The 13,657-nt window shown below is 43.5% G+C and overlaps 2 protein-coding genes across 3 annotated transcripts; both read left to right on the top strand.

The window, feature by feature from the left end:
- The first annotated feature begins 6,374 nt into the window (after positions 1-6,374).
- On the top strand, positions 6,375-9,573 carry LOC128754722 (uncharacterized). The gene is made up of 6 exons (XM_053857551.1): positions 6,375-6,470; positions 6,530-6,616; positions 6,760-6,844; positions 6,904-7,047; positions 7,143-7,282; positions 9,057-9,573. Exons 2-6 carry the CDS (start codon positions 6,608-6,610, stop codon positions 9,420-9,422), a joined length of 744 nt encoding a protein of 247 aa, XP_053713526.1. The 5' UTR covers positions 6,375-6,470; positions 6,530-6,607; the 3' UTR covers positions 9,423-9,573.
- Positions 9,574-10,814: 1,241 nt separating this feature from the next.
- Positions 10,815-13,521, top strand: LOC128754776 (CMRF35-like molecule 8). Of its 2 annotated transcripts, none has more exons than XM_053857641.1 (4): positions 10,815-11,020; positions 11,108-11,437; positions 12,988-13,118; positions 13,188-13,521. In XM_053857641.1, exons 1-4 carry the CDS (start codon positions 10,963-10,965, stop codon positions 13,386-13,388), a joined length of 720 nt encoding a protein of 239 aa, XP_053713616.1. In that variant the 5' UTR covers positions 10,815-10,962; the 3' UTR covers positions 13,389-13,521. The 2 variants fall into 2 exon arrangements, with proteins under 2 accessions (XP_053713616.1, XP_053713617.1); XM_053857642.1 differs by having other exon boundaries at positions 13,085-13,118.
- The last annotated feature ends 136 nt before the right edge of the window (positions 13,522-13,657 follow it).

A 13,657-nucleotide genomic window follows, 5' to 3' on the forward strand; every position in this document is an offset into this window, starting at 1 on the left:
GGCTCAGACTTGCCATAAACATGTGAGCGGGTGATACTGTACACTATCATCACAGAGGAGTGACGGACAGACGGAGAACAACTGTGAGTCTTTTGTCTTCCTCCAGGACAAGCGGGTGGTTCTTTTTTAAATCGATGGAGCTGATTGAAGCTCAACCTGTGGCATTGGCCACACAATCCCATCTTTGTGTCCTTAAGCAATACTTAAGGAATTACTCCATGCCAGTGACACAGACTCTCACAGATTCAAACTGGGATTCACAATGCTGTTTTTCCATGCCATCTTGGTTTATTATCTCTTCTTCGGTGAGTCTGCGTATAGATTTCATGTGATCATGATTTATGTTGAGCTTGTTTTCACTTGTTCTCTACGCTGGTAAGTCAGGTCTATATCCAAACTACCACAAGGCTGATGCAAGATGCATTTCTGGAAATCAAACCTGATCATCTTTTGAACTCTGCGATGAAAAGGAACATGATTTCATGTTACTTTCAAACACAAGCTAGCTTTAAAAGCAAATTGCATCAAAATGAGTTTTGAATTTCAGACATTACCGTAGTCATTGCCACAGTCTGAGGCAAAAAACAAAACTCTCTCAAAGCTCTCTTGTAGTTGTATCAACTACAGTGATGATGTGATGTGATCCGTTATTAATGTCATGAGCGTTTATGTGGCCATCTTTTAACCATCTTCCAGGAAATAATTTTGAGGTTTCAATTTTTGTTATGAGCCAACTGTTGACAACTATTCAATAAATATATTTATCACCAAGCCAAGTTTGTGTCAGGGACACGGAGGAGGTATTACAAATACACTTCATCATTTCTCAGGAAGTAGCTTTTTGCATTAACAACAAGAAAGATCATTATTCATATATATTTGCCATTATCATCTTTATTACTACTGCAAAATGAAATTACACGTCACTGCATCGACTGTTTATTTCTGAAAAGGTGGATAGGATGAATTATGTCACATTACATCTGCTTTTCACCTCAATGCATGTATTCACTTCAGTATAATGCCAGTGTGTGGTTTTTTTTTCTCTTCGTACAAGCATCGAGATAAATAATCTATAGCATTATTACATTTTATTATTTTATTATTAAGTGCAACTATATATTTTTACGGAAAAAGTGATGTATTTTTGCTCTCATGAGCTCCCATATATTATTATTATTATTATTATTATTATTATTATAGAATGCCCTTTTTACAGTTGTCTAATGAATATTTTTTACGTTTTTATTTTATTTTATGCATTTATGCATTTAAACTCTTCCTTTCAGGATATAATGCGCCTGTTTTGGAAATTCAATTTACAACCCCCTGTGGTTTTAGTAGCCCATGGAGTCGACCTGAGATCTGAACTTTTTTTTTTGGAACTTCTGTTTTTCGAACCATCAAACAATATCAACAGATGACATATTCACATTAAACTGGGTATATAAAGTGAATCATTTAACAGGAAAGTAAAAACCATACAGCAAAGATACATCGTCAGAAATTATGCTAAAATAGTGAATAACTTCACGCGCACACAAAAAAAAAAAAAAAAAAAGAAGAAGAACTCAAACACAAATAAGCACATGACAATTGTATCTAAATGCACTGTAAACTCTGGACTATAGAGTGCACCGGAATGTTAGCCACACCCACTAAGTTTAAGAAGGAAAATAGATCTTGTTCATACATAAGGTGCACCGCTCTATAAGCCATGGTTGCAGTGGTGCTATCTGTGCTGTAGAAAGGTCAGTGGTGCACCCGGCTTAAAAATGCATGAAGACGACTTCTAAACTAGTTTTGTAAATGGGACCCAGCATGGACACTTCATGGAACTCACAATTTCAGCGCTTTAAGATAAAGAAAATGCCTGTGATTTCATCGTGTGTCATGTGGCCAGGCTCAATTTTATTTTATTTTGGCAACATGATGCTCTTTAGCCTGTAAAAATCCATATATTCACAATATTGTACAAGTGGTAGGGTTCAGACCACGGGAAAAAGTAGTGGCTTATAGCCACTATTACACTTTAAGTTCTTTGCCAAAGTGTGGAGTGATGGGGGCTCAAACAAAGGGACTTCAAGCTGCGTATTTTCCACTGATCTAATGTTGGAGTCTCAGTTTCCCTCCAGGTGTCATCATTTTCCTTCCAATTCATGAAAGATGATGATGAATTCTCATCTAAATTCTTTTTAACATCGCAGTCACGATGACAACACAAGCTCCAACACTGGAGGAGACCGGTGAAGTTGGGGGGGAGGTCGTGATCCAGTGCTCCGGCAGGGGGCCCACAGAAAACGGCGCCAGTCTCTACTTCTGCAAAGAAACCTGCTCCAATGGAAACGTCCTCATCCAGGCGAGGAACAAGAGGAGCACCGTCACGAGACAGGAGCGATACAGTCTGGTGATGAGGGGCAGTGGCGCCGTCTTCACTGTGGTCATAACAAGGTTGAGAAGGGCGGACGAGGGAAGCTACATCTGCGAAGGACACAATGGCCCCTTTAACAACATCACTCTGACAGTCTTTGATGGTAATCTTCTTTTTCTCTGTGTAATTATTCATGTTAGTCATAAAAACTATTCACACAACATCCGGTGTTCTGACCAGCCTTCAAAGTTGTAAATATGGATCTGCTTATCTTGTCTTGTGATGCCTCCTTCGTGTCTCATACCTCAAGCAAAGTTTTCTCATCGGCAAATACATATAGACATTCAAGACGTAACTCTTATCTCTCCCCTCCAAGCCACCTCTGTTCCTTCTGGACCGTTCTCCACCAGCCCACAGGCCCAGGACGGGCCGCTGCCCGAGGCCAGCTCTCATTCTAGCTCCAGTGAGGCGTCCATGCCTCCACCAACAGAGAGGACCAGTCAGAAGACAGGAACCATCTCTGGTGCGTGAAAAGTTCATGCTGCTTTGGCACAAATGCAAAATAACTTTAGAGGGAGGTTTCATCATTGGAAAATTGAAAAATCGTGTTACTCAGGTAACAGGCAACTGAACAATAATAGAAGGAAAAACACATTGTTTATGTATACAAGTAACATCTGACTGACTTACGACCTGCCCGACTTACGTCCACCTGTACTTACGGCCACGTTTTTTTAAAATTCAATGTCTGGCACCACAGCACGTAGCAGCCCGGCATCGCGTACGAGAGTTACAACAGTAACACAGTATCCCAGCATCTCACTCTCACACAGCCATCTACTACTACAGTAGCAACTATAACCCTCGCGTCGGCTATTTTGAATGCCATTCGACTTACGTCCAATCTGACTTACGACCAGTAGATCGGAACCGATCCCGGTCGTAAGTCAGATGTTACTGGTATAGCTACCAATACATAGCTACAGATAGACAGAGAATATCTTCCCTTCTTTGGTGTCACTGTCCTTATCTAATTCGAGCTTTGTTCTCGGTCCTAGACGCTACCCTGGTCATCATCGTCTCAGTAAGTTTGGCGCTCGTGGTGTGTGCAATCATACCCTTCATATTGTACGGCAACTGGAGAAGTAATGCACGTGAGTGGGGCTACTGTGAAATGAAAGCTTTCCTGGTCGTTACGTGGTACATCTTGGGTGTTCATGATTGTTTTGGATGTGTTTCAGGGGCAACAAATCCGCCAGCGCCTGGCAAGGTTGATGTGAGTGACAGATTTTTCTTCGTTGTCAAGTAGCCCTCAACTTCTGGCATCCACAATCCCTGCGCTCATACTGTGTTGTTCTCGATGAGTTTTGATGAACATAAAACGTATAAAACATAAAACGGACTAGTTTATCACCTAAAAAATGCTAAGCAAAACTCGGCGACGCGGTTTCTGATGAAACTGCTTGTGAATGCTCGGTATCACGACCGCGGCTCTGTATGCAATAGTGGAGGTAATGAGCTGTCAGAGTCTGAAGCTTTTGGTTATAGTTACAGAAAAAGTAAACTGGACTAAAAGTTAGGATAAACCAAATATAAGCTTTTTACTGCTTTCGCTTTACCTCCCGAACACATGACGATATCTGGAAAACCGTAGCAGATTCTCTGTTTCAATGGAAGTAAATGGAGCAGAAAACCTAGTTTGGCACACAAATTGTGAATGTGCAACAGCATTTCTGAGCACATCATATGAGATAGGACAAGTGTGATTACAATGATGGAGATTTTCATGTGTCTGTGATGTAGAAACATTTTTCATTTTCTGCTCGACTCCACCAGCCTGAATGCCCACTCTAGCCTTCTGTTTTTTCAAAGCTGATTTTATGAAAAGCTATACCACTTGGCTTGGTGAGGACTGCGGCTACATACTAATTTTTTCAAAGTAGAGGAACAAACCGCTACTTAAAGCTGTTTAAGAAGGGGGACCGGAGGGTGTGTTCCAACTACAGAGGGATCACACTCCTCAGCCTCCCTGGAAAGGTCTATTCCAGGGTACTAGCGAGGAGACTTCGGCCAATAGTCGAACCTCAGATCCAGGAGGAACAGTGTGGTTTTCGTCCTGGTCGTGGAACACTGGACCAGCTCTATTCCCTCCATCGGATGCTCGAGGGTTCATGGGAGTTTGCCCAACCAGTCCACATGTGCTTTGTGGATTTGGAGAAGGCGTTCGACCGTGTCCCTCGCGATGTCCTGTGGGGGGTGCTCCGGGAATATGGGGTGCGGGACCCTCTGCTAGGGGCTGTCCGCTCCTTGTATGACCGGAGCAGGAGCATGGTTCGCATTGCCGGCAGTAAATCAGACCTGTTCCCGGTGCATGTTGGTCTCCGCCAGGGCTGCCCTTTGTCACCGGTTCTGTTCATCACTTTTATGGACAGAATTTCTAGACGTAGCCACGGGTCGGAGGGGATCCGGTTCGGGAACCACAGAATTTCATCTCTGCTATTTGCGGACGATGTTGTTCTGCTGGCCTCCTCGGACCGGGACCTTCACCATGCGCTGGGGCGGTTTGCAGCCGAGTGTGAAGCGGCCGGGATGAGGATCAGCACCTCCAAGTCTGAGGCCATGGTCCTCGACCGGAATAAGGTGGTTTGCTCTCTCCGAGTCGGTGGAGAGTTCTTGCCCCAAGTGGTGGAGTTTAAGTATCTCGGGGTCTTGTTCTTGAGTGAGGGAAAAGGGGAGTGTGAGATTGATAGACGGGTTGGTGCGGCGGCAGCAGTGATGCGGTCGCTGTATCGGACCGTCGTGGTGAAGAGAGAGCTGAGTCACAAGACGAAGCTCTCGATTTACCGATCGATCTACGTTCCCACCCTCACCTATGGTCACGAGCTTTGGGTAGTGACCGAAAGGATGAGATCGCGGAGTTTCCTCCGCAGGGTGGCTGGGCACACCCTTAGAGATAGGGTGAGGAGTTCGGTCATCCGGGAGGAGCTGGAGGAGGTTTGTGCGGACCGGGGAGTTTGGGCTTCCCTGCTCCAAATGCTGCCTCCGCGACCCGACCTCGAATAAGCGGTAGAAGAAGGTGAAGGTGAAGGTGAAGGAACAAAGCGAAATGCTATGCTAAAGACTGTACTATCAGTGGTTTGGTTAACCACCGACCTACCGATCTACTGAAGAAACCCTTCATTAAAGTGAACCACAGAAGAGCATTGTGTCATTGACGCTCTTGTCTTTGCACCAACAGGCTGGTGAGTCGTCCTCAGTGAGGCTTCAGTCCATCGGCTCAGAGGTGTCCAGTTCTCCGGACGCAGCTCAGCACACGGCAGCCGATCAGGCTCTGGATGAAAACAGAATCGTCTGACACCATCGATGAGACGCTTTTGCAACGGACTGATCCGCCATTTTACATCTGAACTGAATTATTGAGTTAACATCATTCGGTCACTGTGCAGGTATTTTGTGAACATTGTAGCTTCTAAAAGGACTGAAAAGTTATCTTGAAAGGAGGTTTTAAAAAATAAAATTCACATGAGCTTTGAGACTTGTCTGTCATGTCTGACCAGGAGTCAAAAAGGCACAGGAAGTTGATTTGGAGCACTTTGTGGTTGCGGATGTCGCGCTGAGCAGCTGATGCGTCTGTATTGTCTCCGGGTGTGAGTGTGTCACAGTGGTGAGGATCACCCCCAGTAGCTCCCCACTTCTCCTGAGGAAGTGAGTGCAAGATGACAAATGACTTGTTTTTTTCTCCCTTCATAAATATTTGTTGAGTCATGAGTACAAGAAAAAAAAATCTTGGTTATAGTTACACAAAAAGTAGACTGGACCAAAAGTTAGGATACACTGAGTATATAGATATTTTTTCTGAATTTACAAATGGAAAGCTGGTTGACAAGTCAGAATTGGTGACACGCCACATGACTAGGCCACAACCTCTACGTTCGTCTTGTTTTTTTTTCCAAATCTTGTTTCCGTTCTAACTTGAGTTGAGTTGCAGCCCATCCTGTAGAATAGTTTGTGTACGAACGCAAAGCAGAGACTCTCTCCCCTGGAAACATAATCTCAATAAAAATGAGAATAATAACTGCCTGCTACTGCCTTCTTTGTGGTAAGTGTACACATTCAATTATTTTGCATCTGCACTGACAAGTACCTTTTGTCTTTTAGTTTTATGGACAGAATGCATGTGTTTGAAAGTGCAACGGACAGAGAGGGAGGACGTCACGTTCAACTGTTCACACAAGAATGCATACGGTAACAGAAAATACTTCTGCAACCGTACTTGCAAGGGCAAGGACGTGCTGGCAGCAGTAGAGGCTTCTGGTTCAGTGGAGTCAGGAAGAATTCACTTGAAGGAATCGTCTGGAGTTTTGGAAGTGACCTTCACAAATCTGCAGGTGTCGGACACAGGGAAGTACTGGTGCGGTGTGGAGAGGTTCGGTGTTGATACGTACATCGAAGTGAATCTAAACGTAAAAGAAGGTATGAGCAAGGACCTAGTGGGTGACCTGACAGATAACTAAGCGCGCTGTCCTCTTCAGCTCCTCTTCAGACAACCGTTGTTCCCACAACTTCAACTGTTTCACTTGATGTGTCCACCACGTGGACATATGCCCCGACGACAAACGCCACTGAAACCATGTCATCCCCATCACCAGAGGACCCGGCCTCACGCTGGCTAACAGGTAAACTCATCGTATGGATGGACCGTCTTCAGCTTGATGCTTCAGTCATGACACAGATGACATTTGTTGTTTAACCATGACCTGGTTCCACTCAGAGGCCCTGCTATATGCTGCGCTCGGGGCCACCGGACTCATCGTCTTGTTGGTGCTGGTTGTCTGTGTCAGGAAGTGCAGACCCAAACGCAAACCACAGGCTGTTGATCCGGGCTGTGCAGAGTCGAACAGTGCAAGCGAGGTGACCACATACATGTTTTCTGTGCTGTACTTAAATATGAAGCAAGTGACTGTGTTGACTGGAGAGCTCAGCGCTCTGTATGGCCAACACGAAGGTCGACCAGAGGCCGTAGCACATGAAATATGGGACAAGACAGAATCAGTCCCCCGCTCCTCTCGACAGCGATTTGACCTTGTCATGACTGAATCAAAAAGCAAAAATCTTTCACTCACATGACTTCCCTAATAACAACACTAGGGCTGTTATTAAATACGTCTAAATACGGAACTCAAATTGCCCAAAATCTCGACATCGTATTGGACTCCATACTTTGAACTGAACCACACATTTTTTAAAAATAGTAATGTTTTCTTCAGTTAAAATTGAATGCACAGTTTGTGATAGCTGTCAGAGGAGAAGAGAAATACAACCTTCTCCTGTCAAACTGCCGCTCCTTGAAGACTTTCACGCTGTCGTCCTGCTTTCCCACTCACTTCTGCTTTCACTGCAGTTAACCACATCCATTCACTCTCATGAGTAGACAAACAATATTATTACTGAATTTAACACTCATCCCCATATTTAGTGTTTGTTTCATTTGCCTCAGACACTGGATCAAAACACCAGTTATTCATCTTGAAGCACAAACTCACCATTTGTGTCAACAAAAACTAGGGATGGGGGAAAAATGTTTTTTTCTTCTTCATGATAATATTAAATATCTGTATTTCTACCCAGAATTCATTTTTTCACCCATAATCACGGAGGCAAGACGCAACGTTATATCTGTTTCCTGGTGAATCCCGGCTTTATTTTTATCATCATATGTAGACCAAGGACTCGTGGTGATGTAGCCAGTCGTGGCAACAGTCTCTCCACAGCACCATTTCGTGAGCACGACACGGACTGCATTCATAATATATTTACACATCAAGTCACTTAGCTAGAAAGCCGAGACAAATGGGATGTGTGGTCTGACAAAAGCCTCTTTTGCGAGAGTTTTACGCCGGTTACGAGAGAATTGGCAACCCTGTGCTAACATGTTAGTGCTCTCTGCTAGCCACTGCTCTGTATTGCTCAGGAGGATTGTAGTTACTGGAATAACAAGGATGGTCGTCCTGGGCTGTAGAACTACAGGGAATGTAGTTGGATGTTAGTTATTTAATCCAGCTCCCACGACGTCGCTCTCTCTCCTGCTGCATCTGCACATTGGTCTGTGATAAACGCAGGATCTCAATTTAGACCCCAAAATATTACTGTCAGAACCTGTTCTGGCACCTTGTTAATGCACATTAACTGCTTTATATTTTTATAAAGAGTGAATAATACTCTTTATGAATACACAAATGTCTGTGGGAAACTGTGATGTGCATTTTTATTATTATCTATTTTTAAATTAAATCACAATCGCAATATAAATTGACAACTAGGTATCAGGAAAATATAGAATCGGACCTAATGCGTATCGTCCTAGTCTTAACAAAAAATGTTCTCTTTCTCAAGGCGTCATATCTTTGGCATCTTTGAGTCATGATTCAGACACGGTTATGACTGTCACCGACTGGTTCACATACTGTAGCTTGTCAAAGAGGTTTTTCCGCTGCAGTATTTGATGCCATCTGAAATGTGCCCCTTGAAACGCCCACACATTTCTCATCCCTCACGACGCAGTGTGGTCTGACGGGTTGTCAAACGCAATCGCTGCTCTGTATTGACTTTACATTTGACTCTCTAGAGTCAATGTTGAGTGTTGTTTATTTGTCTAAAGTAGAGTTTGTTGTTCTTTGTCCAACAGAATGACTACGACGATATTGGCCTGGTCTTGCGCCCAGTTGCACATGTTCCCAGTGGCATCACCAGACATCACAACCCCAAACAATATCAATGTAGATCGCCGTACATCTTGGCATCGTGGAGCAAAAACGGCGCCTCAGCTCAATCCTCAAGCTCAAGCTTCCCTTCTTCAACTCGCAAACATCATCCAGAGTCAGCTCCACCTCCCATCGTACCTAGAGGCCCCATTGATGACTATGCAAATCTACCATCTACACCGGCAAACAAAACCAGACCACGATACAGTTTCCAAAGCAAAGTTTCTACCTGGGAATCAAAGGACTTGAGGGCCGTGCCAGTTGCTGTGGGTCGCCGTGAAAAATCGTAATTGAATGGATATTCAGAAAATGGCATCCAACATATTGGTGTTTCTTTTTTGTGCATGCTGATCTGTAATTCTATGCATGTAATGACAGAAGTGCTGGAAACGCATCTTTCCATGTGAAAAGCTTGGTCAGAATGAAATTTCGTTTGCATCGAGGGGGTGGTTTATTCACATTGTTGATCAGACAGATGTCCGATCTTCGCGCCATGAACTGACCGAAGCAGTACGTGCATCTGGAGTGCCGCTGCGTCCACGTGAACAAAACCACTCGCTGCTGTGGGCGAACGTCCAAACAATGTGACACAAATGCGCAAAAGACAGATATGAATAAATGAAACAATGTAGTCCTTTTTGCTAGAACGTGTTGCTGGGTAACAGATGGTGTTGTCGGTAGGAAGGAAGTGATGTGGTAGAAGAGTCTCTAAGCGCTGCTTTACTGTACTGTCCATACCAGAGTAGTCCGGTCTATTTGTTTGCGAAATGTAGGATGGTAGGGGAAGAAGCTTCCAACCTCACGTCCCTGTTGGCTTGAATGGCTCTTCTCTCATGGGCTACTTCATTTTGATCACAGGAACGTCAACTCAGGGCCCAAATGGTCTACTGTGCCCGACAACTTGAACAATACAACATGTAAGTACAACAGTATCTTATGTAAAGTTTTTATTTCTTCTTAATAAACAACAGTGCATGCAGGGGAATTTCTCTTCGGAGATTAATAAAGTATCTATCTATCTATCTATCTATCTATCTATTATCTATCTATCTATCTATCTATCTATCTATCTATCTATCTATCTATCTATCTATCTGTCTATCTATCTATCTATCTATCTATCTATCTATCTATCTATCTGTCTATCTATCTATCTATCTATCTATCTATCTATCTATCCATCCATCCATCCATCCATCCATCCTTGTAACGTCAACACGCACACGTCACGTCTCGTACGCCTTCTTCAGTCACACCAACCAATAGACACTCCTGTAAGACGAACTTAACAATGCACACCACTCATAAACTGTGGAAAACATCCTTGCTATCCAACAACAGCCTTGGTCTCTGAACAGAATACACTCACAAGGGAAAAGTGTCAATGTAACCACAGCAACAGTCAAGTTTTTAGAGTTGAACTACTTTCATGAATGGGTAGTTTGTTGCCTCTTTATTTGACAAGCAGCTAAATAATATCTTTCAGTGGCTATTCCATCCAGATGTGAAGGGGTTGGTGAAGGGCATGTGAATGACAGAGCCCCAAAACATGGCATTTAAATTGGAACTCTATTTGATCATATCATGAACTGGTCTATATAATAGAATATTATGGTTTAAGTTTAAGGCCTGGTTCTCATTTTTCAACTCTCATGTGAACACGCGTTCTTAATTCCCCTTTCATAAGCCAGGGAGCGCTAGCCGCAATGGAGCTAACGAAAGAGGAACAGATCAAAGAGAAAGGGCCCCAAAATAAAGACTAATTGAAGTGACATTTGCCTCATTGTGAAGCAGCTCCGGGACCCGAATGTGTCGGACGGGAAATTAACCATGACAGGAATGTTGATGAAAATCTCGCTAGTCTTCGTCAACATGCTTCAATCCCAAGGTGAGACTCTCCAACACTTTTTTTCCCCTTCTTCATGTAAGACACTGGCTTTCATAATCCACGTTTTTTGTTTTGTTTTCCGAGCAGCTTTACGCAGCATCAAACCCAAAGCTGTCGTCGCCTTAAATGGAAAACCGTTGAACTTTACTTGCGACTATCAACCAGGCATGCAAAGCCACGCCAAGTATTTTTGCCGAGTTGAGGAAGATCTCTGCTCCGCTCAAACCGTCTGGGCCGACAAACACGACACGGTGGTGACGGCCGGCCGATACTCGCTGTACGACAACACCAGCGGCGCCTTTGTCAGCGTGGGCTTGGACATTGTGCTCCTGGAGGACAGCGGGTTGTACTGGTGTGGAGTGGATATTTGCGAGAGGGCAGACTACATCACGCCGATACTCCTGACGGTTGTTCAAGGTACAGCACATTCCACGAGTGGAAGAGGCCATGATTTCACCGGCTGTGGTTCATTTGTTTGCTTGTCAGTGTCTGAACTCTGTGAATTGATTTTCAGGAAATTTTTCATGACTTCTGTGGTCTGCCTCGACCATTTGGATTTAACCTTGACATACGAGGACGTTACATTTTTGCTTTTGTTTTTTTTTTAATGTTTATGAGCCACATTTAGGGACACTGCCCGCGGCATCTTGTAGAGAAGCAGCAACATTACAGCGTGAACGTCTGAATGTGGGAGCATACAAATAGATAAGACTTGTGTAACAACAACTCCTGAAAAAAGTGCGGGAGAAAATTCTGTTCAAACTTGTTTGAACGTGCAAAGATGTCTAGCGCTTCATATGTCACGGGAAACTGACATATTGTAGTTATAGTGGCATTATTAATAATAACACCATTGCGCTTAATAATTGAAAAAAAAGAATTATGAAAATTATCATAATTATGAAAATATTTTTCTTACAAAACAATGTGTAGTTGTGACCATCGAGGTAATTCCTTTTCCTTGTATTGTTCATCAAACAAAAACAAAAACAGAAACTTGACTTCACACAGCGTGTAATACACAACAAATTGAATGAACTTTCATGTATCATTAGGTTTTACGGATAACAACAATAACAATAACAACAAAGCTTTATGTATATTTCACTTTTTGGAGTACTGTTCAACAAGTGCCTCATGATATTTTCACGTTATTCCATGGCAATAGTTGCATGCTCGAGTGCCGCCTTCGTGTTTGGTGAGGTCTGTTGAACTGATGGTGATCCGCGGTGGATACGCCAGAAAGACGTGCTCTCGAAGTTCTCATGTGTTGCTATCAGGCTGAAATGAGGGTTTGTTCCACAAGTTTTTTTTGCACTTGCCTGTAGGCAACAGGTACTTTCCTGGTGTCCATAAAGCACTCTCAGAGATTGAAGAAGCGGAAATCGCACATATCTTGAAATGAAGCAGCAGGAAATTTCTTTTTCATAGAAAGTTGTGTCAAATAATTCCCATGTCAGAGGCACCTGCAGACTCTGTGATGCTGACTTGGGATCACACCAGCACTATTGAGCGCTGTCTGATCAACCCTAAAACAATGAGCCACACATTTCATCACCACAGTCACAAAAGCATCTATTCAATTGAGTCAATTGTGTGTGAACTGTCGTGATCGAAATGTCATTCAAGTTTGTCCACAACTGTTAGATGCACAGACAGGTGACGCTGACTGTAGCAACCTCTTTGATGGAGGTTGCGACATAATGACTTGAGTTTTGTGTCTCTGACATTTGAAAGGTCAACCCAGTATGAACTGTGGTATTTGAGCTTGGCCTCTTGTGAACTTTCAGTACCAAAGCCTGTTTTTACTGCTGTCTGAAGGACGTGGTATTCTCCTTTCTCACCTCATGCATGTCAACAAATACTAGTCGGATGTTAAGACCGATGACCCCCATTTTTGACTGAATCTATTGAAAGGTTTGATTTCTGGATTTTGTGCACCACGCTGAGCTTTTTTTCTTCTGCAGAACGTAACTTTCCGTTGTTTCTGGCCTCCCTGATGGGAATCATGGTGCTGCTGATCGTCTGTCTGCTCACTGTTTGTCTGTTCTTGGCTGCCGCCAGGTGGCGCCGCTCACACTCTCACCAAGATGCAGAGGTGTGTTGACCACCACATATTGACCGTAGGCAAAAATGACAACCTTCTGAGTGTATCTGTTTTCTTCAGACTCCGACATCCGAGGCTGAGCAACATGATCTTACTTCCTCTGAACGTGACACGAAGAATGGATTTTCACAAGCTGCTCCGCCGCCGGACTGCGATTCCGTGGAGATGAGGAAGTCGCTGTGCTCCAACAAATATGAGGAACTGGATCCGAGCCAGGCAGACGTTCACATCTATCAAACCCTAAATGACTGCAGAGATTAGAGTCCTTCACGATTGAAAACGTACGAGTGGAGCACAGTGGAGATAAACCTGATGATTCTCAATCGAATAAAAAAAGCGTAAAATGCAGTTTTCTTTTCTTCCGAAAGGTTGCAACATTACTCAACATGTATCTGTCAAGTGGTCTGGCAACACCATGGTTGTTTTAAAAGTATCGTGGATGATGGACGCAGGACAACACTTCTTGTTCGCCTATTGATCGCAGAATAAAGGGGAATAAAAGCTACGTCTTTTTTATTCATGTATTTTAT

This window comes from Synchiropus splendidus, chromosome 2 (genome assembly GCF_027744825.2).
Source record: "Synchiropus splendidus isolate RoL2022-P1 chromosome 2, RoL_Sspl_1.0, whole genome shotgun sequence".
Taxonomy (NCBI): Eukaryota; Metazoa; Chordata; class Actinopteri; order Syngnathiformes; family Callionymidae; genus Synchiropus; species Synchiropus splendidus.